The sequence below is a fragment of the Orcinus orca genome, chromosome 11 (genome assembly GCF_937001465.1).
Source record: "Orcinus orca chromosome 11, mOrcOrc1.1, whole genome shotgun sequence".
In the NCBI taxonomy this organism is placed as follows: Eukaryota; Metazoa; Chordata; class Mammalia; order Artiodactyla; family Delphinidae; genus Orcinus; species Orcinus orca.
The window spans coordinates 40,024,792-40,051,653 of record NC_064569.1 but is presented as its reverse complement, the minus strand read 5'-3'; the positions used below and the strand labels follow the sequence as shown (position 1 = coordinate 40,051,653).

At 43.3% G+C, this 26,862-nt stretch overlaps 1 protein-coding gene and 1 long non-coding RNA gene across 3 annotated transcripts; both read right to left on the bottom strand.

The window, feature by feature from the left end:
- Positions 1-1,221: 1,221 nt before the first annotated feature.
- Positions 1,222-23,356, bottom strand: TMBIM6 (transmembrane BAX inhibitor motif containing 6). 2 transcript variants are annotated; one of them, XM_049694878.1, is made up of 10 exons: positions 23,229-23,356; positions 10,766-10,853; positions 10,040-10,148; positions 7,492-7,612; positions 6,216-6,264; positions 6,016-6,113; positions 5,734-5,813; positions 5,155-5,255; positions 4,388-4,463; positions 1,222-3,246 (listed from the first exon to the last, which is right to left on the bottom strand). In XM_049694878.1, exons 2-10 carry the CDS (start codon positions 10,819-10,821, stop codon positions 3,223-3,225), a joined length of 714 nt encoding a protein of 237 aa, XP_049550835.1. In that variant the 5' UTR covers positions 10,822-10,853; positions 23,229-23,356; the 3' UTR covers positions 1,222-3,222. The 2 variants fall into 2 exon arrangements, with proteins under 2 accessions (XP_049550835.1, XP_049550836.1); XM_049694879.1 differs by lacking the exon at positions 23,229-23,356 and adding an exon at positions 22,518-22,540.
- On the bottom strand, positions 7,869-10,033 carry LOC125960547 (uncharacterized). The gene is made up of 2 exons (XR_007470328.1): positions 8,269-10,033; positions 7,869-8,233 (listed from the first exon to the last, which is right to left on the bottom strand). It is a non-coding gene; the product is annotated as an uncharacterized LOC125960547 (long non-coding RNA).
- Positions 23,357-26,862: the final 3,506 nt, after the last annotated feature.

Here is a 26,862-nt window from a genome sequence, read left to right as displayed (position 1 = left end):
CAACCCAGCAATCGCACTCCCAGCACTCCCCATGCTGAATCACACTCCTGTGCCTTTTCTCATACTAATCCCTTGACCTGAAAACACCCACTCCTACCACTGCCTTTCTAACCTCATCCCTTGTCTCACTTGACTCAATGTTCGAGATTTCACCTTAGTTCAGGTTATCATCTCCAACACACTTTTCCCTGAACCAGGAGCAGGGCTCTCTCTGTTATCCATGGCCCTGTGTTTACCTGTAAGAACTTAATGTCTGCATGTAGCTCTCCTGCACTGCTCCGCCATGATGACTGAAAAGCATTAACTATATCCACCTCTAGCCCCAGCATGGAGCACATTACCTGACACCAAGTGGACGCCCCCATCTGATCCCCTGCTTCACAGAACAGACCGTCTATTCTCCCAGCACAGACATCCTTCCACTTCTGCTGCCCACCGATGCCTTCCCCGCTCTAGCTCAGCCTGCAGGTCTGCTAGGCGTGGAACAAGCGGTGTGTTAACCTCTTCTGTTTAACTTGTGACTGATGGGCTAGTTGGGAGACTAAAAGGGAGCTCACTGCCCTGCCCTGGTTACAAAGATTGAGGATGCAAAGATAGTACCTGAAACACCTCACATTTCCTGCTCCACCTCAGCTGGGGCCTCAGCCAGGAGTCAGAGTAACAGGAAGCTGTTTACAATGAGGGTGACAACCAGAGGGCAAGTGTGACAAAATGGAGTAACCTGACTGTAATGCAAATTTTGGTTTATAATCACATATATAAACTCTATGAGGACAAGGATTTTTATATTTTCACTGATGATTTCTACCGTCGGGAATAGAGCCAGGCCCAGTGGGTGACCACAGATATTGCAGACCACGGTACTTGCAAAATGAGTGAATTGTCATGCTTTTTCCATTATGCATCCCCAAATGGCAAAGCTTGGCTGTATACTGGAACCAACTACACGTGCTGCTACCGTGAACCCCCTATGATAAAGGCTGGGTAGGAGGAGGACCAGAAAAAGGCCTGGGCTGTGTATGGAACAGAGAATATCCCCAACATCTGTGGCAAGCTGGGGCTACAGACTGAGAGGCCCAAGTGGGGGGTCTCTTTATTTCTATTCATACCTAGAGCAAACTTAATCCTGTCCTACTCCCAGCCCCAAGAACAAGAAGTCAGACAGCACCCCAAACCTCCCGTTCAGCTGTGGCCTTGGATTTCACACACACTTACACAAGGAAAGGTTAAGGAATTTTCTTTATTTTTTACAAATTAAGACTATGTAGATTCCATATATTTCTGAATCAAAAACACCTTTGTCTTCACAGTATGAGTTAGAGAATGCAGCCTGAGCTGGAAACCAAAGAACTCGAAAAGAAAGTGATAATTACAGTGATTACTGTATTAAAAACCTGTTAGGCATTTTCTTTAAAAGTAGTTTTTTATATCTTGTCATTCTTGGCACTGTTTCTAAAGAAAAACTCCTCATCCCAAGCAAAAAAAGCGCAAGAGGTGGAGTTTGGCTTCAGGAGATGTAACTCAGATTCTCAGGCCTAGCAGAGAATCAACAAATGTAGGGAGAGTTGCTATTGGGGGCTGAACGGGAAGGAAATCCCTTTTAGTAAAGTCTCAAGCCACAGGCTGGAGACAGCAGTTAAATCAGAGGGCAGCATCCTCTGCAGCAGCGAGCCATTCCGAGTGGCATGCCACTCCAGGAATCACACAGCCTGGGAACAAAACTGTTTCACGGGATGGCACAGTGACGTGGTGCGCTGTGAACCAGTAGCCACTGGGTCAAACTGTGTACTGGTTGTGAACAGGGAAAGCCAAAATGGTGTCCTACTAGCAATGAGTTTTCGATGGCTCAGTTCCCCTTACGTTGAAGCCCTGTGAGTAGCCAGAGCTGCAAATGCTCCCAAGGCTGCCTGACCTTCTGTGCCAGCTGTGGCTGTGGCAGCTCACAGGGAAGGAGCTGGTGACCCCGTTAGTACTGCCCCCCCCCCCACACACACTTGCAAACACAGAGCTGTAGGAAAGCAGAAGTCTTGCAGGTTTGGTCGCCCAGCCCCTGCCTGAAGAAGGCTGCAGATTTCCAGAAACAGGTGAACAGACCAAAACCTGAAGTGCATCTGTAAAATGGACATGTATCTACTGCCCCAAATCTCTGGCCGACACTACCTATTAGTGCCCAAGATAAGACAAAAACGCACCTAAGGACTGTTATGAACGCTGCCTCCCAAGCCATCACGGCCCGTGCCACTGGTGTGAACAAAGACCCACTCAGTTAATGGGGGAGACACTACTCTCCCCTGCCCCAAACAGGCCCTCGTCTGGGTCTGGCAGGATTAGTCACAATTACCTCAGAGGCTCAGCCATGCCCCTTCTCTATCCTTCCTCTCCCGGGACCTTTAATCACAGCCACCTGGTAGAGGCCACTCAGTAACCAAGGTAGTGATCAATTAAACAAAAAAAAAGGGCAAGTCTGGGAACTCTACATTATATCTTGCCATACATAATCAGCCACTTCATAGATGCTGACAAGAATTTCCCTTTGTGCTGAAACCCTCCCACCCCACGGATGGAAGGCAGGCAGATTCCAAGGGCCACACAAGGGAGTGGAAAAGGAACCCACACAAATCCACACTCCTTCCGTGACGGCAAGGCAGGAAGGCACGTCTGCCGGAGCAGCAGTGACTCCGGCAGCTCAGGGGAAGCGAAGCACCCACCAGAAGAGGCTTTTCATGTTCTCTGCAGGGGTCGGCGGCTCAGACATAATAAGCCTGAGTAGCAATGGGACCAGCAAACGTCTTTCCAATGGAAAACACACTGCCTAGTCCCATAGGAAACGCACATAAAGCAAACAACGCTGCGGGAAGAAGGGCCGAGCAAGGCGTCTCTACCGAACAGTTCAGGTCCACTGGGTGAAGCGCAGTCGCAAGGCGGACTCTGCAGATCCCGCTCATCACGGCGGACTGGCTGCCTGAGCAGAGGAAGAGGCTAGGGGTGGGGGATGACAGAAAAGGGAGCGGGGAAGAACCCCAAAAATATGAAGCCAAACTCCAAACTATAATTTGCTAATCAGTTTTTTGATCAAAAAATTCAAAACAGAGAAAACCACAAAGTACAAAAGCTTTTCTGATGCTTTTCATTATCACAGAACACGCCACCTGTAATGTGTGCAAAGAGGAAATGAGGGGCAGAGGGAGAGGAAGTCAAACTGGGGAAGGCTGGATGGTCATTTCACTTCTTCTCCTTCTTCTTATCCTAGAAATGGAGGAAAATTACCCAATTAACTTCTGGCATTGACATTTAAGCTAAAACTCTTGAGTCAGCCGATACCTCACTGCCTTTGGTTAGTGATTGGAAGGGATCCGGACAGTAAAAAGGGAGGAGAGATGCTCCTTCAGTATAGGAGGAACTAAATCTTAACCATCTTCTGCTGGTGGTCTCCCAAGTTGCTACAGACTTGACAAGAATAAAGGTTAAGCAGCTGTTCCCGTTGCTACCCCATGAGTAGCTAGGTGGGCTGCCTACCCACTCCTGGCTACTCACAACCACGACAGCTCAGATCCCAACCACTGAAGGCTGCAGGCCAGCGGTGTACCCTAAAGTAACTAAACGAGAGGCCAAGACCAAGCCAAGATCAACTTTCCATTAGGCCTGAGAAGAAAGCATAAATCCTCAGCATAAATCAGCATTCGAAATAATACAGTCCAGTTGAACTCTTCATTGCACTGGGGGAAGCCCAGAGTATCACTACATGGATGAAAAGGATGTTGTTTTGACTGAAACTGGAGGACCTGCTTGGTCCTCAGTCCAATCGCGGTACAGACCAGACAGAGGACCACCAATCCCATCTGGTCAACTGCTTCCATCACCACTGTACCAACTCACATTCCACCTTAAGTTCTGTAAAGAAAGGCCTGTGCTTTCATTTATTCCCCTACTACTGGAATGGATGATGTCTGCCACTTACTAACCCTATATAGAATGCCTCTCTTGAAAAAAATTAAGACTAACAAATGGGTAAAACTGGCCTATTTCTAAAATATATATACAAAAGCTGGTGGTATTATATAAATCCTCTAGGATATCTTTTTGAGTCACAACTATCTTTACAGCCTTTAAATTCCTCATATAGTAGATTGTTTCTTGTTGCCACTAAAGCTCTTTTCCTTTTGATACTAATCTCAGGGATTCATTTAAAAAAGAAAAAAAAAAAAAAAAAGGATGATTTTTACTTGTTCCTTTTTCTCCGACAGCTAAAGACTTCTAGTTGAACTCTTACTCAGCGGCCTGCCTTACAGTTACCCTGGACCCACACAGTGTGAGCAAGTTCTCAAGCTTTAAGTACACATAGATGCTGAGCTCAGGAGCCAGTCTTTCATCTTTAGGTGGTGCTAACCTTCTCATTCATAGCCAGGATCATCATGAGTTTTCTGAAGAGAGTAACGAAATCTAAGAAGAGGTCAACGCAGTGCCTGAAAGAGAAGAACCAGGTCACAAACTGCACTTCCCACTTTCCTTTATCCACAAGCCCACAAAGGTGCAGAACACAGAAACCCTGCCCCAACCCCAAGAGTCAACTTCACCAGCACTCCACCACCAACTAAGTAAAACTCTAGTGTCTGAGATCCTCTTCAACTCAGCGAAGCCATGGAGCACAGAGAAAAGAAAATTTAGACTCTGCAGAGGCCTAAGTCTGAACCCTGGAACTACCATTAACTAGTTGAGATTCTGAGAGGATTACTACATTAAAAAAATTATATGCATATCTTCTTCTCATTGTTAAAGGTTTAAAGAATACAACAGTATTAAGAGTAAAAGGTGAAAGATTCCTTTCCCTCTCCTCTGCCTAGAGGTAACCACTATTCAAAGTATGGATAATTAAATACATATTATTAGTCCAACTTTTAAAAATCTGATGTCTTTCAGGAATTGAGGGAAACGATGCTTTTTAGTGCACAGTTCCAAAACCATGGCTATCCGATCATGTATGCCCCTGTGGCCACAGAGGTCAGCCAGTGCCATCTGGGCCACTCTTATTCCTACCGATTTGGAAAGAAAGGGGAGTCAAGCAAAAGATCATCCCAGAGAATGAGAAAAGAGTCGTCAAATGGAAGAGTATGCCTCTCCACTTCATACTCATTAAAGACCAGGTTTCACACTCACCAGATATAATCTTTATCTCCATTTTCAGCCTTTTCAATAATGAGCTGAGTATCAAAAAGGACAAAGCCACACATGACCACCAGTCCCACATACAGGTTTGCCTAACAAAAGAAGAATGAGATGAGGTTACCATGTGGTAGACATTGTAGAGAAAAAACAGCCATACCTCTTTCTGGCCCTTGGCCACTTGAAAGTACATCGAATGCTAACCCTACTGACATTAACATTCGTGGGAACTGAAGCCCACAGTGAAGACCATATTACTTCCCTAGGTACAATTCTGCACTTATTTTTTCAGGTCACTGGAAGAGCTTCCATCATTTTAACAAGGAGCCACTGCTGGACTGGCTTTAGAAAAATGATCTCTGAGCAAACCATCTCCACTGCAATGTCCAACCCCTGTTCAGTTTGTATTTCCACCTGTAGCAGAAGGCTCCGTCCTGGGAGGGTGAGTGGCGAGGCTTCAGGAGCACTGCCCCACAAAGATGAGAATTCCTAGTCTATCTTGGCTATAGGGGGTTAAGCAAGAAAAAGAAATGCAAGGTAAATGGCTGCTGCAAAGGTATATGCAAATCTCACCTGGAAGAGCCAAAAGGATCCGAAGAAAAGATTCCCCAGGGAAGACAAGAGCATCAGGCTCATGGCCGACATCAAGACACCTGTAAGAGAAGACGAAAAGCCATCTTGAGAAAAGCCAAAGCGATGCAAAGCAATCCCATTAAGGCCATTCTTTACTTGCCCCCCAAAATGAAGGCTTTCAATTTCAACCCAACAGTCACAAGTTGGAGGCGAGGGGAAAGGTCCTAGTGAGAATTCTGGCTAAAGTGGAGACTCTCTCCCTATTTTCCAGTCCACACATACCTCCCAGAAAGAGGTAGCTACGGCGCCTGGCATAGAGTGCACTCAGGGTGAAGCAGGTGAAGATCATTGCTGTGCCCAGGAAGGCGGTGGGAAGGATGCTGTTAAGGGAAAAGACCATTATATCAAGGGCTACAGGTATATAACCTATACTTAGAAGGTATATTTAGAAGGTATATTCATAAGACACTAGTAATAGTTACCTGGGGTTGATGGCAATGCACAAGTCCAGAGCAGGGCCCAGGCCAACTCCTAGAAAACAAAAAGCCACAGAACACAGCATTAACACCAATTTCTGAAGAGGATTCTCATCCCAAAGCTGATCATCAATAGCATGGGCATGCCTACAGTCCTAGAAAACAACAAAACAAGTGGACTAACGTAATTAAATCTTTCTCTCTTCCATTCTTAACTGTTTTCCAGAGAACAAATACTCGACTGAGTTATTTATGGACAGACCTGCACAACTGTCCCCTTGGCTGAAAATCATAGATGACCCAGTAGGAATAGACATTAGGAAAAATGAAGCAGGCATGTCAAACATTTTCCAGCTAAATTATAAGGCTGCAAAACTCTGAAGAGCAGTGATATGAGACTGTAATGTAGGCCAAATCAGGAATTAGATGAAAAGGATAAAGAGCAAAGCAGTGCCTTGTGGCCAACAACCTGTAGTCATGAAGGCTGACTCCCTCTGTAGAAGAAAAGGCCAGACCGGTTCTGCAGGTGGACACCTGCCAACAGGAGGGTGCAGCGGCAACCTGTTCCAGCTCCAACATCTCCTCTACTCTGGCTTTTCTCTCCTTCTGATAATCCCACCCCTTTAATACCTTCAAAAACTAGCTTTCCCTGATCTAAAAATCTTAATCTCTAAATCCCTTCCTTTCTACAATTTCTTCAACACTGTATAGATTAGACGCACTCAGAACGTTGTACTAACTCAAATGTTGCTTTGCAAATATTTTTACTATGTACTTTGAGACCTGTTTTCCTTAATGACAATTCTAGAAGATCTGCACTTTTAATTCTTTTCTTGAGAATCAGCAAAGTGCCCTGTAGGATGGATCTCAATGTATGACTTTAATTAACTGTCCACAAGATTCAGAACAGATGCTCCTATGATAGTTGCCAGTGTGAGTTCAACTAAGTCAGATCCTTGGCCTAGTTTAGTCCCATGTCCACCATTAACAAGCTATGCTACCTAAGCTCTTAAACCTCATTCATTCAAGCACACAAATGCTTATTTTTGGATACAAAAGTAGAAGTCACAGACACTAGTCACAAAGAGCCCTCTAGATGGGGAAGCAAGATGCACCTATATGAAATAAGAAAGCAATACAAGGCACACTCAAATACAAGACAGGATGGTACAGTGTGCCAGTTGGGGTGCATCTGAATAAATATATATCTTGGGCCTTAATCTAAAGAGATACTAAAAATACAGTGTCCCTCCCTCAAAATTCAACCAATCCCTTAACGTACCTGTAAGGAAAGCAAATCCAGCAAGAAGTCCCAGTCTTTTTTGCTCAGTTTCATGGCTATGAGGTGTTGCCATCAGCCAAATCATCAACCCCAGGGAGCCCAAGGCAGACAGCAGGCCAGCCTGTCAGATCCAGTCAATAATTAAACACTTGAAAGTATCAAATTTATTTTGCAAGAGACCTTATTGGGTTCAAATATTCACCTGGACTTCCTAATATTTGCTTCTAACCTGGAGGCAGCAGAAAAGGCAGTGAGGGCTGAGGAGAAAAACCAGAAGCTTGAAGGACAAGGTCAGGACCATGGTGGATGCTGGAGGCAGTCCATCAACTGTAACTGCTCAAGTCAAATTATGAGTCTGACCCAAGAAACAGAAAAGATGAATCAAAGTGACAAGTGCTTGAAGCATATTCCAATCTGCAGAACAAGTAGGAATGACCTCTCTTTGATCACTTTAAAACACACACACACACACACACACACACACATACAAATGTATATACACACACAGAGAAAAAACTGAATGATTGTGCTCCTCCCTCAAATTCATGTTTAAATCCTAACCCTCAATTCAATGGTATTTGGAGGTGGGGTCTTTGGAAGGTGATTAGATCATAAGGGTGGAGCCTTCACAAAGGGAGATTAGTGACCTTATAAAAGAGATCCCAGAGAGCTCCCCTGCCCCTTCTACCATGTGATGACACGGGAGAAGCTGGCCCTCACCACAGAACAAATCTGCCAGCACCTATCATGATCTTGGACTTCCCAGCCTCCCAGCACCTATCATGATCTTGGACTTCCCAGCCTCCCAAACTCTGAGAAACGTTTGTTGTTTAAGCCACCCAGTTTATGGTATTCTGTTATAGCAGCCAGAATGAACTAAGAGAGTAAGAACCAAAATGTTAAGTTAATTTAGGATGATGGGATTATGGAGTTTTATATTTCCTTCTTATCACTAGGCTGTTTTCTAAATTCTCTACAATGAACATGCATTAGTTTTATAAGAAAAAAAATTTTGTTTTAAAGCAAGTGGGAAAAGTTACAAGCATTAGAGAGGAAAATCATCAAGGATGTATGTAGACACCAAAGTTTCTTCCTTCTTTTAAAGGTAGAGTCAATCCTCAGTTTTCACAGTAGTTCTGCTCTATACAGCCACTGTAAGCAATGAATCAGTGATACTGAACAAATGCTCCTGGAGGAAATAAAGGTTTAAGCTCTTTCGAGCCTCCTGTCACATTTTTATCAACTGGTCAATACAAAACCTTGTGGTATATGTCTTTTCTGTTTAAAGACACTTGGATATATACTGTCGACTCATCAACATAGAACTCGTGCCCAGCCGCACTGTAATTCATGCCTGAACAAAGCTTATCTAACACATGTATTTTCTCTACAAGGCACATCACAGTCTTGCACTTAGTAACACCACTCAGCACTTTTTAGCACTATGCCTGAGGCCATTTTAAACATCAAAATCACCAAGAAAAATTATAAAAATGCAGAAAATGTGGCACTAAATAGACTATGAAAAAGACACTTGTTTACAGTATGAGAGCTTGAAAGAAGGCAGTGTTGCCACATTCAACCTCAGCTAGAACATGGTGCAATGGACAGCTCGAATTTTTTGCCAATCTGTGTATGGCTGCAAAGGTCCACAAAAACACCATTAGAACTGATTTTAGGGTTACAAATGAATTTTGCTGAGTAGGTAAATCACAAATACGGAATCCATGAATAATGAGGATGACTATATTTCACTATATTACTTTAAAAAACAAACAAAAACACAACCAGAAACCAAAAGGGCCACTTTTGCCTAAAAGGTAGAATATGTTGTAGTCTGAACTCGAGGGATCAAAGCCCTATCTCTGAGTGTCTAGAGCAATTTTTCACACAGCCTGTGCCAGGAGGTGCCTGAGCGCGGGGATGCCCGATCATGCCACTCCTCAGCAGCGCCAAATGCCAACAAAGCTGCACCCCTGTACTTACACTAAAAAGGCCACTCCAAAAGGGACAGGTCTTGGTTAGTGAGCTTCAAACTTTTCGAGTATTCCTCAACCATCCCTTTTATTGCTTCTAGCCAAACTCAAACTCTCACTCAACAAAGGAAAATGAGTTTCTCAAAGAGTAAAATGGGCCAAATCCTTAAAGGTCTCAACCCTGTCTCTCCTGATAATCATACAATCAGTGTTTTGTATCCAAGTACTACAGTCATTCAGGCAAAAAAAGAGGAAGAAAAGATAAAAAGGTTACTGTGCAAAACCACCCCAGCACGCAGACCTCTCCCCAGTGGGTGGGGGTCTTGTGTGTCAGCAGCACACCGTTCAGTGTCAGGGTCAAAACATCCTGTTTTCAGTATCTAGAGAGGGCAGAGTTGGCAGAAAAATTAAATGGTTCTGCATGTCCTGATTTACAACTGGCTCTGGCTGGGTTCCGATCCCAAACTACTCAGAAGTATTAAGGAAGGACATAGGCTTGTACTACCCTGCTGAGCTAGTGTCTTCCTAATGCGATTTGGGCCACAGCAACTAGAGGAGAAAACTGCTCTTACCTGAATGAAATGGGTGACCACATGGACATAGGCCCCGGCAGCCGCCACAAACATACAGAGGGCAAAACTGGCATAGACCTTCTTCAGGTGCTGCTGCGTCGAGGGGGTTCTAGGAAACAATGTTAATAATGGCCATTACTCCAGGACCAATCTCATCTCTAAGCTAAGAATAATTTTCCTTCTTCTTCCCAGGGAATATGTGGAAGTTTTGGTACAATAAAAAAAGAATGCTTTGGGGGCTTCCCTGGTGGCGCAGTGGTTGAGAGTCCGCCTGCCGATGCAGGGGACACGGGTTCGTGCCCCGGTCCGGGAAGATCCCACATGCCGCAGAGCGGCTGGGCCCGTGAGCCATGGCCGCTGAGCCTGTGCTCCGCAATGGGAGAGGCCACAACAGTGAGAGGCCCGCGTACCACAAAACAAAACAAAACAAAACAAAAAAAAGAATGCTTTGAAAACTAGGTTAACAAACAGAAAATCTTAAATGCTGTGGAAAGCCCCAATGCCCAAACTATGAACAATCATTACCCAAACTAAAATAACTAAATGGCTTTCCAGCGACCACACCGCAGCCCTTAGACTTTGGGTGCTTTTATCAGATCCTCTGGATTCTAGCAAAGTTAATATGTTAGTTTACACGTACAAAAGTTAATACACCAGGAAAAGGAAAAGAAACAAGATATAAAGGGAAATGTAATAAGAAAGTACAGTTAAGGTCAAAGCACTTACATGTGGGAAAATTTAAGGAGTGCATCAAAGTTGATCTTCCGATCAAATATGTTCATGATGCTAGATTCTGTGGGACACAGCCTCCACTCTGTGGAATCAAGGAAATAAGAAAAGTTATTGTAAAGATACAAGGACACACAAAATAACAACTTTCTTGTGAAAAACAGCAACATACAAGTTTGGAAAAATGAAAGTTATATCTAAAATCCCACTGCCCTAACACCACCATTTGCATTTTTATATATTTCCTTCAAGAATACATTTGCAATCATACGCAACCATTTTAAAGGGGACAGAGGAACCCATCTTCTTCTCCCCAAACTGTTTCATTACTAGCATTTGATTTCTATTCTTTCAGAAGATAACCTGCCCCTTTAACATCTTTTTTTTTTTTTTCCTTCAGTACGCGGGCCTCTCACTGTTGTGGCCTCTCCCGTTGTGGAGCCCAGGCTCTGGACACACAGGCTCAGAGGCCATGGCTCACGGGCCCAGCCGCTCCGTGACATGTGGGATCTTCCCGGACCGGGGCACGAACCCGTGTCCCCTGCACCGGCAGGCGGACGCTCAACCACTGCACCACCAGGGAAGCCCCATCCTGCCCCTTTAAAAGACAGTTTGTTTCTTTGAGAAATTCTCTATTAGCAAGCTAGTTAAAGGGACCCAGTCTTACTGGAACATAAGGCAACTTGTCATTTTTTCAAGATGCCACAGAATTCCCTCAGCAAAGGCACAGAAGTTTAAAGATAAAGAAGAAAAATTATAAAGCTGGATCTGACACTAGGGCTTGCATTTTTTAAATATACATTTAGAAACTTTCCACCCAATGCAATTTAGAACTGAACTGTAAGGGAGCCACAGTTTTAAAAAGAGGAAAGTTCCTCCATGAAAAAGAAATTTGTGCAGAGAGAATTTTTTAAAACACAATCTCAGAAGCTTTCTTACAGAAGAGTGGGAATAGTACAAGGAATTTCTGCACACTTCACCCAGATTTCCTAAATGTTAGTGTGTCACCATATTTGCTTTATCCCCCCCCATATAGCCATATATGGAGACCTTTTCCTAACTATGCAAGACACAATGCCTCTTTACATCTAAACACTTCAGTATGTATATCCTGAAAACAATGATCAAAATCAGTAAATTAACAATACAATACCATTACCTAATCTACAGACCTTATTCAGATCTTGTCAACTGTCCCAAGTGTCAGAAAGGGCATTTTAAAACTGAACTACAACCAGGTTACATTACATCAATACCATAAAGTCAGGATCTTAAGTTTTGCTCTCTCCCCTATCTCACATGCAATCCTAAATAAACACATTTAACCTACAGAACTAAAAATCTAATCAAGAGCTTTCATCCTTCCTAAATATCAATCCTCCAGATTCTTATTAGACCCATAATACCCATTCATTTCAAATCAGCCAAAAACAGGGGAGAGGAGGGGATTAAAGCTAAGTTGTTTCAAAGACAGGCCTACTACTCACACCCATTCTATCAGCACCTAGCCCAAAACTCAGCAAAATTAATCCAGGCAATAAAAGTAACAATCCCCAAAATGACTTCCCGAGGAATTCTGGGCCAGTGGAAAGATGCCATCCTTAGAGTTCACAAGCATCACTACCGCGTGTTTCCTGAGGCTCTCTCTCATATATGGAACAATTACAATGGCTGGCTTGCTTTCTCTGATTTCCTCTTTCCTTTCTCACCAACATCCCTACTCACCTCAATTGTATTGTTAGTTTTGTTCTTAAGGATAGATACAGTGAGAAGCTGCAGAACCTACTAAAGCTGTTCCTCTCACCTCTAAGTCACGGGGTTCTGGGCCCTCTTGATCTAGATGGTGCAATGGTTGCAGGCTTTTGCACGGCCAACCAAAGCCTTCCATAACCATGATGAATCCGTCCTCTAGAGAACACACTTACAGGATGGCAGAATCCAGCACCTGGAAAGTGTCTTTGTTTAAAGCTTCCATTAACAGCCTTAATGACATCCCTAGACAGAACTTGCAACAGCACTGAAGCAACCTTCAGAGCCAAGTTTCTCAGTATTCACAACAAAGCTAGAGTGCCTCTTGCTTCCAATTTCAAGAGTTGAAGTGTGTGTGGGGGTGTGTGTGTGTTAAATACCCTGGGGATTATTAGTCAGAAAGGGGCAACACTCTGTAACCAGACCCCAATGAATCGAAACTGTGTGAGGGGAGAATGTCAGTTTGCTCTCTGGCATTTCCCAGGGGGTACTGACTGTCTCTCTTACAACTGCTGATGGAAAAACCAAAACCATCAAAGGTTGTGAGGGCAGGGACAGAGGTATCAAATATGAATTTCTCCATGATTTAGTGCCTTGCAATTTAAAATCATTAAAAAATTAATTAAAACCAGTTTTCCAACATTACTACCAACTCTAAAATTTAAGTGAAGTATGTAATCACCAAATTTTTTAGATGCAAAGGTACACAGCAATTTTAGTAGCAGCAGCTTCATGGGGAAAAATGCAAAAGTATACATTTAATAAATATGATATGATGTATATATGACATAATTTCAGAACTGTTAAAATTAGAGGAGAAAAAAGTTAGGTCTTAGAATCAAGGAAATATATGACAGTTTGCTCTCGGTCTGTTCTAGACAGACAAGAACTAACATACAGATAAGTAATGAGTTAAAACTGTTCTTAGGGCTTCCCTGGTGGCGCAGTGGTTGAGAGTCCGCCTACCGATGCAGGGGACACAGGTTCGTGCCCCGGTCCGGGAAGATCCCACATGCTGTGCAGCGGCTGGGCCCGTGAGCCATGGCCGCTGAACCTGAGCGTCCGGAGCCTGTGCTCCGCAACGGGAGAGGCCACAACAGTGAGAGGCCAGCGTAACACAAAAAAACCAAAACAAAACAAAAAAAACTGTTCTTATAACTTTTGCCAGATAGACTAAACTTACCAGTTTTCTATCTTAGCCTCAACTACTTGTGCTCAGAAGCTGTAGAGAAAAGGTATCTACGTTTCAATGGTTCATATGCAAACTCAGCTAAACAAGATTAAATTGCATTCATAACTCAAAAATAGCAGCTCCCATACCAAAAGTATTTTCAGTCCCAGGGACAGACAGCTCTCAACAGGGCTTGAAGTATTCAAAACCATTAACCAAGTAACTCGGCTAACATTCCAGAGGGGCCCCCATAGTTAAGCGAAAATCTCGGTTTTAAAAAAAAAGTACAGGGAATTCCCTGGCAGTCCAGTGGTTGGGACTCCTCCGCATTTTCACTGCCGAGTGCCCAGGTTCAGTCCCTGGTCAAGGAACTAGGATCCTGCAAGCCGTGCAGCACGGCCAAAAAAATAAACAAAATAAAAAATAAAAATAAATGTAAAAGTACATTAAAATGATAAATTTTATGTTATATATATTTTACCAAAATAAAGGGAAAACGTATACTACAAGTTACTCAAAACTTATTCATTATAGGACTCCCCCTAACATACACTGAAGCCCATTACGGAACGGATACCAGCAATAGTCTGTCTCACCCTGGACCCCAACTCATACAGAGTTCTATACTCAAATCTAAAACAGGGAGGTGGACAGTGCCTCAGAGACCCATGGGAAATTTGCCTGCACTGCATTTGTAAATGAGAAGTAAATGTTCAGGTGTTACATAACCAAATTCCTTTAATTTAGTTTAGAGACTCATTTTATGCCTTCATCCTTTGAAAGGCAGGATACCAAAACTTGTCAAAATTTGTCATGCATATATTGCTCAAGCTTTGTTGGAAGTGTCACCATCTGTGGTTCCCCAGGCCAGCCTCTCTGCTAGAGCCACCCGAAAACAAAACAAAAAACTTATTGCACAATAGGACTTCCCTGGTGGCGAAGTGGATAAGAATCCCCCTGTCAATGCAGGGGCCACGGGTTTGAGCACTGGTCCAGGAAGATCCCACATGCCATGGAGCAACTAAGCCCATGCGCCACAACTACTGAGCCTGCGCTCTAGAGCCCGCGCGCCACAACTACTGGAGCCCATGCACCTAGCGCCCTAGCGCCCGTGCTCCACAAGAGAAGCCACCACAAGAAGCACACACACCGCAACAAGGAGTAGCCCCAGCTAGCCACAACTAGAGAAAGCCCACGTGAAGCAACGAAGACCCAATGCTGCCAAAAAAACAAAAACAAAAAAACCCTTACTGCATAGGTTTATCAAGATAGAAAAACTCAAGTAAACACATTGTTCTGAGTTAGGTATTCCTGGAGTCTGCTTTTGTTTGAGGAGGGAAGGGCAGCAGGGGCAGGTAGGAGGAGACAGATATTCTTATCAATTAACATCTTTGTCTTCTTACATATTGTTAAATCTCTTGTTGTTTTCTAAGAATCTTCCTTACCCATGTCCTAAAACAAAATATTATCAACAGCTAAGCCTTAAATTAAAAAAAAAAAAAAATTCTCCTCAATCTTATTCCAACACCTACTAAGTACAATGCATATGAAACATGGCCAAGTGGCCAAAAGCTATGCAAAACAATCATGCATTTAGTATTCATTTTTAAAAAATCCTTGCCTTTAACAAAGAAAAGCTTGCTGACTCCTGGATCCAGCCGAGAGGCTGCCTCAGTGTATACAATTTAACAACATTAAACCAACCAAAGAAACATTGTTCACACATTTAATTAAACATTCAGTGCACGAATTATATGATTCTTTATTCCTGTTGTAGTAATTCAACCATCTTGAATCCTGTTCCCACACCCCCAAAAGGGACCAAATTGATACTTGAGAGAAGAAAAATCTCATGTGGTTAAACAAAAAAAGGTGGTGGTGGGGGGGGGGGAATTGTAATTTTTTTTAGTAGTTCTTTCTACTGAATAGTTTGTAGACTCTACAACCATGTCCCTAGCATAGTGGTTAAGAGCACAGCCTGCTGCGTTTGAATCTTGGCTACTTCCTTAGCTGTGTGACTGAGCAAGTTTCTGGCACTTAACCTCACTGTGCTTCAGTTTCCTCATTTGTAAAATAATAACACTTAATATTCCCTACTTCATACGGATGAGGACTAAGTGAGATAATACAACGTGCTAAGACTAGTGCTTCGTGCTAAGAATAGTGCTTCATGCTAAGAACAGTGCTTCGTACATAAGACCAGCTCAATATATTAACCATTGTTTTTACTAGTGTAATTCATTACTCTCATGTCCTCAGTGCACGATTTTCCCCCTGTTCTTAAATTTTTGTTGTTGTTTATAATCATTTAATGAATGTTCCAAACACACCCTTCACAGGCTACAGGTGATGATTTTCCCTTTTAGAAGTCTAGTTTTAGGGACTTCCCTGGCAGTCCAGTGGTTAAGACTTCACCTTCCACTTCCAATGGAGGGGGTAAGGGTTCAGTCCCTAGTCCGGGAGCTAAGATCCCACATGCCTAGTGGCCAAAAAACCAAAACATAAAACAGAAACAATATTGTAACAAATTCAATAAAGACTTTAAAAATGGTCCACATTAAAAAAAAAAATCTAGTTTTAGAAGACATTTACCATAGGCCTAATTTACATATGCTCTGTATTTTAATTTTTTAAATGTATTATTCAAGAATTAGAAATGAAAAAGGAGGGGCTTCCCTGGTGGCGCAGTGGTTCAGAGTCCGCCTGCCGATGCAGGGGACACGGGTTTGTGCCCCGGTCCAGGAAGATCCCACATGCCGTGGAGCGGCTGGGCCCGTGAGCCATGGCTGCTGAGCCTGCGCTGCGCAACAGGAGAGGCCGCAACAGTGAGAGGCGCGCAAAAAAAAAAAAAAAAAAAAGAAAGAAAGAAAAAGGAGAAGTAACAACTGACACTGCAGAAATACAAAGGATCATGAGACATTACTACAAGCAACTATATGTCAATAAAATGGACAACCTGGAAGAAATGGACAAATTCTTAGAAAAGCACAACCTCTGAGACTGAACCAGGAAGAAACAGAAAATATAAACAGACCAATCACAAGCACTGAAACTGATTAAAAATTTTCCAACAAACAAAAGCCCAGGACCAGATGGCTTCACAAGCAAATTCTAACAAACATTTACAGAAGAGCTAACACCTATCCTTCTCAAACTCTTCCAAAATACAGCAGAGTAAGGAACACTCCCAAACTCATCCTACAAGGCCACCATCACCCTGATACCAAAACCAGAAAAAGATGTCACAAAGAAAAGAAACTACAGGCCAATATCACTGATGAACATAGATGCAAAAATCCTCAACAAAATACTACCAAACAGAATCCAACAGCACATTAAAAGGATCATACACCATGAGCAACTGGGGTTTATCCCAAGAATGCAAGGATTCTTCAGTATACACAAATCAATCAAGGTGATACACCACATTAACAAAGTGAAGGAGAAAAACCATATGATCATCTCAATAGATGCAGAAAAAGCTTTTGACAAAATTCAACACCCACTTATGATAAAAACCCTCCAGAAAGTAGGCATAGAGGGAACTTACCTCAACATAATAAAGGCCATATATGACAAACCTACAGCCAACACCATTCTCAATGGTGAAAAACGGAAACCATTTCCTCTAAGAGCAGGAACAAGACAAGGTTGGCAACTCTCACCACTATTATTCAACACAGTTTTGGAAGTTTTAGCCACAGCAATCAGAGAAGAAAATGAAATAAAAGGAATCCAAATTGGAAAAGAAGGAGTAACGGTGCCACTGTTTGCAGATGACAAGATACTATACATAGAGAATCCTAAAGATGCTACCAGAAAACTACCAGAGCTAATCAATGAATTTGGTAAAGTAGCAGGATACAAAATTAATGCACAGAGATCTCGTGCATTCCTGTACAATAATGATGAAAAATCTGAAAGAGAAATTAAGGAAACCCTCCCATTTACCACTGCAACAAAAAGAATAAAATACCTTGGAATAAACCTACCTAAGGAGACAAAAGACCTGTATGCAGAAAACTATAAGACACTGATGAAAAAAATTAAAGATGATACAAACAGATGGAGAGACATACCATGTTCTTGGATTGGAAGAATCAACACTGAAAATGACTATACTACCCAAAACAATCTACAGATTCAATGCAATCCCTATCAAACTACCAATGGCATTTTTCACAGAACTAGAACAAAAAATTTCACCATTTGTATGGAAACACAAAAGACCCCGAATAGCCAAAGCAATCTTGAGAAAGAAAAACAGAGCTGGAGGAATCAGGCTCCTGGACTTCGGACTATACTACAAAGCTACAGTAATCAAGACAGTATGGTACTGGCACAAAAACAGAAATATAGATCAATGGAACAGGATAGAAAGCCCAGAGATAAACCCATGCACATATGGTCACCTTATTTTTGATAAAGGAGGCAAGAATATACAATGGAGAAAAGACAGCCTCTTCAATAAGTGGTGCTGGGAAAACTGGACAGCTACATTTATGAATGAAATTAGAACACTCCCTAACACCATACACAAAAATAAACTCAAAATGGATTAAAGACCTAAATGTAAGGCCAGACATTATAAAACTCTTAGAGGAAAACATAGGCAGAACGCTCTATGACATAAATCACAGCAAGATCCTTTTTGACCCACTTCCTAGAGAAATGGAAATAAAAACAAAGACAAATGGGACCTAATGAAACTTCAAAGCTTTTGCACAGCAAAGGAAACCATAAAGAAGACGAAAAGACAACCCTCAGAATGGGACAAAATATTTACAAATGAAGCAACTGACAAAGGATTAATCTCCAAAATTTACAAGCAGCTCATGCAGCTCAATATCAAAAAAACAAACAACCCAATCCAAAAATGGGCAGAAGACCTAAACAGACATTTCTCCAAAGAAGATATACAAATTGCCAACAAACACATGAAAGGATGCTCAACATCACTAATCATTAGAGTAATGCAAATCAAAACTACAGTGAGGTATCACCTCACAGCAGCCAGAATGGCCATCAAAAAATCTACAAACAATAAATGCTGGAGAGGGTGTGGAGAAAAGGGAACCTTCCTGCACTGTTGGTGGGAATGTAAACTGATACAGCCACTATGGAAAATAGTATGGAGGTTCCTTAAAAAACTAAAAATAGAACTACCATACGACCCAGCAACCCCACTACTGGGCATATACCCAGAGAAAACCATAATTCAAAAAGAGTCATGTACCATAATGTTCACTGCAGCACTATTTACAATGGCCGGGACATGGAAGCAACCTAAGTGTCCATCGATGGATGAATGGATAAAGAAGTTGTGGCACATTTATACAATGGAATATTACTCAGCCATAAAAAAGAAACGAAATTGAGTTATTTGTAGTGAGGTGGATAGGCCTAGAGTCTGTCACACAGAGTGAAGTAAGTCAGAAAGAGAAAAACAAATACTGTATGCTAACACATGTAAATGGAACTAAAAAAAAAACTGGTTCTGAAGAACCTAGGGGCAGGACAGGAATAAAGATGCAGACGTAGAAAATGGACTTGAGGACACAGGGAGGGGGAAGGGTAAGCTTGGACAAAGTGAGAGAGTGGCATGGACATATATACACTACCAAATGTAAAACAGATAGCTACTGCGAAGCAGCCACATAGCAGAGGGAGATCAGCTCGGTGCTTTGTGACCACCTAGAGGGGTGGGATAGGGAGGGTGGGAGGGAGATGCAAGAGGGAGGAGATATGGGGATATATGTGTATGTGTAGCTGATTCACTTTGTTATAAAACAGAAACTAACAAACCATTGTAAAGCAATTATACTCCAATAAAGATGTTAAAATATATACATATATATATAATTGAATCACTAACTCACAGCTAGCTACATCCTGAAGGCATAATATTTACCCAAATGAGAGAGTAAAATTAAATGGGGGGGAGGGGGAGTCTAAGAAAATTATAAACTGGAATTTGAAGGAACCTGGTAAATCTTACTACTGATTAAAATGACTTTTGTTTAAATGGCATGCCTCTCCTCTGGCACATTTACACTGTACCTCCTGTCCCCCAGGACCACAAAGGTTCTGAGACAGCCTAATGACCACAAAGTGATAATGTGATGTGGTAGAGAATTTGATGAAGTAAATGTTTATTAGCTTGATGCTTTCCTTGCAACCCCTAGGACATAGGTCAGTTTGATTTCAGGAAATCCAAGAAATTCTGTCTCGACTAGGGCTGGGCTTTGATTGTCCTAGATTTGGACTCTAGATGTCCCAGCCCATCCCTTAACTTGAACCAAAATCCCTGGATTAGGTAACCCTGAATCTCTAGGAGGCTGCCTCAGAACCAAACCAGTAACTGGAGATGGAATGCCTACTTCCTTCAATGAATTATTATTATTTTTTGCATCAAACTGACACGCTTTGCTGAATCTCCCTCTCTATAAGCACAACTGTTTGACAGACACTGAATCGCAGAACGGTCCCAATGTCCTAAATACATAATCATCCTCCAGTATAAACCAGCAATCCCTGCCCAATAAAACCATATTTAGCCCAAATGAGAGTAGACGTAGATTAGGACAAACAGCACACCCACTCAGCCCTCATCCTTGAAGCCCTTTTTTTCCCCCAAGTGTTTTGGATTCCAGTTAATTGTTCAGGAACTTTTCTCACACTTTTCCCTGTAAGCACCCCCCACACTTAAGTCTCTAGAGTAAATCTAGACCCCCATCATCTAATCAAGTGTTGCGACCACAAATCAACATTCCCCAGCTGGCTCACAGAGGAGCCTACCTTAATAGAGGGCCACTGAAATGGCCCTAAAAACCAGTCTCTACAGTTTTTCTCTCCTTGGTTTGAATACTGGTTTTGAAAACAAAAATGAGTATGTATAATATAAAAGCTACTTCATGAAATTTGGGTAGAAACTCTAGAGGAAAACAAGGTGGAGTAAAAGACACTTCCAGCGGATTCTACGGCCAAGTCAAAGTAGCAAAGGAAAATTTAGCAGGATAGTGCCTCAAGAGAATATTCAGTGTCTTCCCAGAGGAGACTAATACCCTTGGGTAGTTTATGAAATAAAGTGAAACTCTTCAGGCTAGCAATAGTACCTTTTATAACAATACCACTGACTGCATTTATATGAAATTAAACAAATTTCAAAGTGTTTTATTATATACACTATTCCCTTTGACCATCACACACATGAAGAAAGGGCAAGAATGATTAGTCCCACTTTAAAGTTTAAAAAGTAAGTTCAAAAAGGCAGCATAATAGTGGCACGAGCACTCGATTTGGAGTCACAAGTCCTGCCATATTCTACCACATAACTTTGGGAAATCATTTTACCTAAGGTCATCTAGGCTTCCTCATCTGGAAGGATGATTAGCTAACACCTGCTCTACTAAGCTCAATGAATGCCGATAAGAAAATCTGTGTGAAATTATTGTAAAGTGCTAAACACTTTAAAATGGACATTAAATGGACATTAGTACTAACCAACATCAGAAAGTTGAAATAGTAGAGCCACGGACTTCCCTGGTGGCGCGGTGGTTAGGAATCCGCCTGCCAATGCAGGGGACACGGATTCGAGCCCTGGTCCGGGAAGATCCAACATGCCGCAGAGCAACTACTGAAGCCCGCGCGCCTAGAGCCCGTGCTCCGCAACAAGAGAAGCCACCGCAAGGAGAAGCCCGCGCACCGCAACGAAGAATAGCCCCCGCTCGCCGCGACTAGAGAAAGCCCACGCGCAGCAACGAACACCCCTAATGCAGCCAAAAATAAATAAATAATTAATTATTATTTTTTTAAATAGTAGAGCCAGAATCAGGTTAGGGGTCTTCTGACCTCTCAACCCTGGTGCTCTTTCTACTATTACACCCTACAGCTGAAAAGCAAGTTTTCCTATAGTTTCAGCTATAGGTCAAGAGAAATTGTAAAACAACAAACATATGTTGATTCCTATTATACTTTTCTGCATTTTTCAGCATTTCTACAGTAAGTACGAGCCATATGCATAAATCAAGAAAAGACGTGGAAATGCTGACCAAATATCTGGATTAATTTTACCTTTCCTATTCTTTAGGAGAGTGAGACTTCACTGGATCAATACTGGGGAAGGGAGAGAAGGGAAGAAAGAGGGTACTAAGCCAGGTTTCCACAACAAAATGAATAATGGAAGAAGGAAACTCTGAATCCAAATTACAGACTGCATTTCTCAAGGATTCAGCCATTCTGACCCCACTGGAGGAAAATGGCAGAGAATCTAAATGTCAACATACTCTTGAAGCCAGGCCAAAAAAAAAGTTAGACAAGGAGGAATAATAAAACACCAAAGAGGGTAAATCAAATAATTACAGAAATGTGTTTGCAGAAGCTGTAAGAAATGTAGTTATGAAACTTTTATCTTTCTTGAACTTAATTCTTAAACTACACATACAACCAAAAGATAAACTTGAAATAAATAACTAGAAAAGCCCATTCGCCACTAACCTTTAACCTTGAAATTTTTGTCTATGTTTCAGGCACAGTCAGCTCTTCTACGTGATTACACATTCACAAGTTAACTATTACTGGAACAGAGACTCAAGTTCAGAAAGGTTTTTGTTGTTGTTTGGTCAATGAAAGGCTCATGCGGCAGGCAATGCAACCTGGGCTGGCACCGGGCTGCAATTCCTCCCTTAATAAACACACAAAAATACCACAGCTCCAGCAAGTACGTCCAAGAAAAAAAGAAAAACAACCGCCCAACGACGCCTTTCCTGAGCGGACTTTGAGAAAGACGCCCACAAGGCCCAGGACCAAGCAAAGCTAAAGCCACCTCACCTGTCCAAAGGTAACCAATCAGACCAGAGCGCGGCCGCCCTGGGGGCCTGGCAAGCCAGGCCTGGCCCGGGTCTCTCCTCACCTCCCGCCTCTGCTGTTGGCTTCCAAGTAACTAAGGAGCCTCGCGGGTCACAGAGGAGTGTGACATCACCCGCCCCGCCGTGACAGGGCAGCCTGCCGGACCAGGCCCTCCTGAGTCCCAGCCCCCGCCGCTCACCCAAATGGGGCCCGGCCAAGAGGACCCCCAGCAGGCCAGGGATCTGTCGGGTGGGGCGGCGATGACCACAAACCCGTAAGGTTTCGCTTTCATTCTCCTCGGAAGGAAGGTGCGGGGGACGTGCCCTGAATTCAAGGGATCGAGGCTGGGCCTGGGCCGTCTACACCGGGCGGAGGAGGAGGAGGGACGCGCAATGGGGGGGAGAAAGAAGGCCAAGAAGGAGCCTTCGCTAGCGCTGGCATGCAGAATCCGCGCCTTGGACTCGTCCCCGCCCCTCCCCCGCTCCGGTACGGTTGCGCAGGCGCGGTAGTAGTTCTCGTTTTCCTCCCCTCCCCGCCTAGCTTTCCGGAGTCCAGTTGTCGAACAGGGCCCACTTTCCCCAGGATGCAGTCAGTCCGAAAACGGAGACTACTCCCACTCTTGCTCAAGCAACAACTGCTAACCCTCTTTCCATTTCTCACTCCCGGCTTGCGCAGTCCTAGCTTCAGACGTACCTTCCAACCCGCCGCTCAGGAGCCCAGACAGCTCTCCTACAACCGGATGTGCTTCTGACTCTCCCAGGGTCCGCTCCGGACTCTTTACCTCGCGTCCGCCCCTCGAGGGAAGCCCCGCCCCCGCGTTCCGCTTAAGGCAAGTCCTCATTGGCCGTTGGTTGCATTTCTGCCTTTCCATTGGCTGTACGTGCATAAACAATGGCTGCTTACTTCCGAGCCATTTGCTTGACGCCCGTGTCGATCAAGACTCTAGCCGCCAACCAGCGTCGTAGCGAAAGATATCCGCCTTCTTCCCTCATAGTAAGAAAGGGTCGCGGTCCAAAGCCGCCTCTAGTGGACAAAAAGAAGAGGGGCAGGCCCCACCCAAGACACAGAGCAAGTAATTCAGCCTCCAATACGCGCGGTGGGATAGCACCGCGAAGTCCCGGGATTCTGGTCATGGACTGTTAAAGGGGGAAAGAGATTCAGAGAACACCTATAAAAGCGCTCTCACAAGGGCCAATTTACCGTGAATCTAGTGAAGCCGGGCTCAGCGCATTCTCCAGGAACTCGAGGAGGAATTAGCAGACCCATTCCTGCATCGGACGCACGGACCTCACCCTGGAAATCACACTCTAAGCCTAAGTGGTGGCCCTGGGGTCTTGGGCGGGGCCAGCGGGTTGCAAGGACCACCTCCCCATCCACCTTGCTTGGGGGAGGTGGGTATTAGTGCAGTGGGTGGGAGGGGAACGAGTGTGGCTATCTGGCTGAGCTGCTCTGGCAGCCCTGAAGAAACTAAGCCAAGGAAAATCAAAGGACTGGAGCTCCCCGAGGACAAGAAGCAAGAACTTATAGTAAGGAGTTCTGAGACAGATTTAAAAAAAAAAGTTTCTGCACTATCAATTTTTTTCAAAAACTTTTTTTTGCTAATTTATCTGTCTAGTATCGCTTAATATCTTATAAAAATAATACAACATGGTCATACGAAGAGGCAAAGAGTATGCAGCCAAAAAAAGTAGAAAAAGATAAAAAAGCGTATAGTGGTTGACAGGCAAGTTAGTAATAATAATGTGGGTTTTTTGAATTGTGTTATGTTTGTGGTTTTGTCAGCATTTTAAAATCTGTAATGATTTCTTATTCTAAATAAATATTGGCTTTATTACATAATTTTGTATTCTTTTTCTTAAATACAGCCTTATAATTGTAGATGTTTGGGACTGCACAAAACATAGATCCACCCCTGCCCCTCATTTTACAAATAAGGAAACAGGCCCATGGACAGAAAATGTTCTGGCAAAATAAGAGAAGAAATTTAGATTAAGCATTTGATCAGTGAAGATCAAATCAGAATGCAGGATTTAGGAAACTGCTTTCTAGAAAGATAGAATAGGTTTTTTTTTGGCCGCATCTCCCCGACCAGGGATGGAACCCAGAACCCGGGCCCTCAGCAGTGAAAGCGCGCAGTCCTAACCACTGGACCGCCAGGGAAATCCCTAGAAGGCTAGAATAACTATCTTTTCAGTAAAGAATACAAATAGACAGGGTATGATTCTCAGTACACAAATGCAGATATGCAATAAACATTTTATTTTCTATAGTGCAACCTAATGTTTACTCTGAACCTTATTCCACTGGAGTGGGAGAAAATACATTAAGTCTTCCTTGAGGTTTCTCTCCCTACCCCACCCTAATTTCTGCCACATTTCTGGGGCTAAAGTGCTTGGGAACAGGGCCTATCTGGTTCCTGGTCATCAATTCACACAGGCTGCTGCAGAAGTTTTTACCTTTGTACTGATGTGGCCCTTTCAGGTACAGCAGTAGCTATTTCCTTGCCATACTTAAGCCACAAGAAATCTTTTGTCAAGCTAATATTGAATTCTCCACCTAGAACAAGAGGTTGCTAAGAGTTTGGCCTGTACAGTGTTGACTGACATAGTTTATTCATTCATTGATGGCATAGATTATTCCCTCCATTTCTGACTCAGGGTCTCTCATGAGGTTGCAATCAGATGTCAGCCAAGGATGCAGTTATCCAAAGGCTTGACTGGAGCTAGAGGAATTACTTCCAAGGTATGGCTGACAAGTTGGTGCTGGCTATTGGTAGGAGACCTTAGATGCTCTCCAAATGGGCTCCTCCACAGGGCTGTTTGAGTGTCCTCACAGCATGAGGGCTGGCTTCTCCCAGAGTGAGCAATCCCAGTGACAGAGAGAACTAGGTGGAAGCTCTTTTTACAACTTATCTTCACAAGTTGCAATCACTTATAATAATACCCTTATTCCCAGACCCCTGTCCTGGGTCTTGTGCCTCAGAGGGCCTCATGCTTTGGAAGGCCTTCCTGGAAATTTTCTAAGTCTCCCTCATGTGCCTGGGACCAACCTGGGCCAATAGTGCCATCAAGGCTCAGCCCAGACCAGGTCCTGCTGAGCCCTTTTCCCAATTTCTCCCCTTCATGGGGTTCTCCAATTCCAGGATGCCCGAGGAACTCTGAAACTCATGCCTGTGGCATTATCCCAAGGCCCTGTGATCAGGTCTCAACTCCAAGAGGGCATCCTGGTGAGCTGATCACTCGTGCTAGCCAGCACAGTATTTCTTTTGTGGAATCGCATGAGACTGGGTCTCCAGGATCATGCTGACATGCCTACTTGGGGGTCAGACAGAAGAAGAGCTCAGGCCTCTGGGCTACCAACAGTCTTCTACTAACCTTTGGGCTTGAGTTGTATGTATGGGTCCCTGTATTGATCCTCTCCTGTCAGTGTTCTGACTGTGGAGCTGTGTGTGGTCCACAGCACCAGAGGACAACAGAATGACAGCAGGCATCTTTTATCCTGTACATCACTACACTCAAGCCACTCCCACCCCCGCCCCCTGCCCACCCCACCACTGGCACCCAGGGTAGTCACTCCATCTCCTCCAAAGACTCTGGGACGTATGTCAGGCAGTCCTCTGGGAGTAGCCCCCCCTTCCTCCTCCAAGATCACTTCTGGCTGCTTTTGAGACTGTCGCTCCACAGTGCCAACAGGCCCTTCCCAACTAATGTCCTCTCTTTCTTCTGAATGCTGTGGTGATACAATGTTCTTACCCATGTCAGTCTTAAGTCATGCCAAAGGAGACATGCGCAAATGATATCATTCCTCTTGCTCTATCCATGATGTGTGGAAGGTAAGGATGTCGTTAACATTGAAAGAGATCACAGTCTGGGAATGCTGTGATTATGGTTTAAAGAGTATAAGAGAAGATATGATTAGAAGAGGTGTTTTTCTATGCTTATGGTATAAAATTCTGAATGAAAATTTAACATGACCATAAAACAAATTGTTGTTCAAATTTTCTTGCATATTCTGGGTAAGACTTGCATTTGTGGTCACCATAAACAAAGCACAGTAATAATTTTTGAGAGAGTCATGGGTGACATGTGGATAACGTGGTGTCATGGGTAATGATATAATCTGGAGAAAACAAATAGTATAAGGGAACTACAGGAACAAGAATATCTATATTGTTTCACTATAAACAGAGTACAAAGACCTTGGCATTGCATTAACAGTGTTACTAAACAACCCAATCAAAAAATGGGCAGAAGATCTAAAGAGACATTTCTCTAAAGATATACAGATAGCCAAAAAGCACATGAAAAGATGCTCAACAATTTTAATT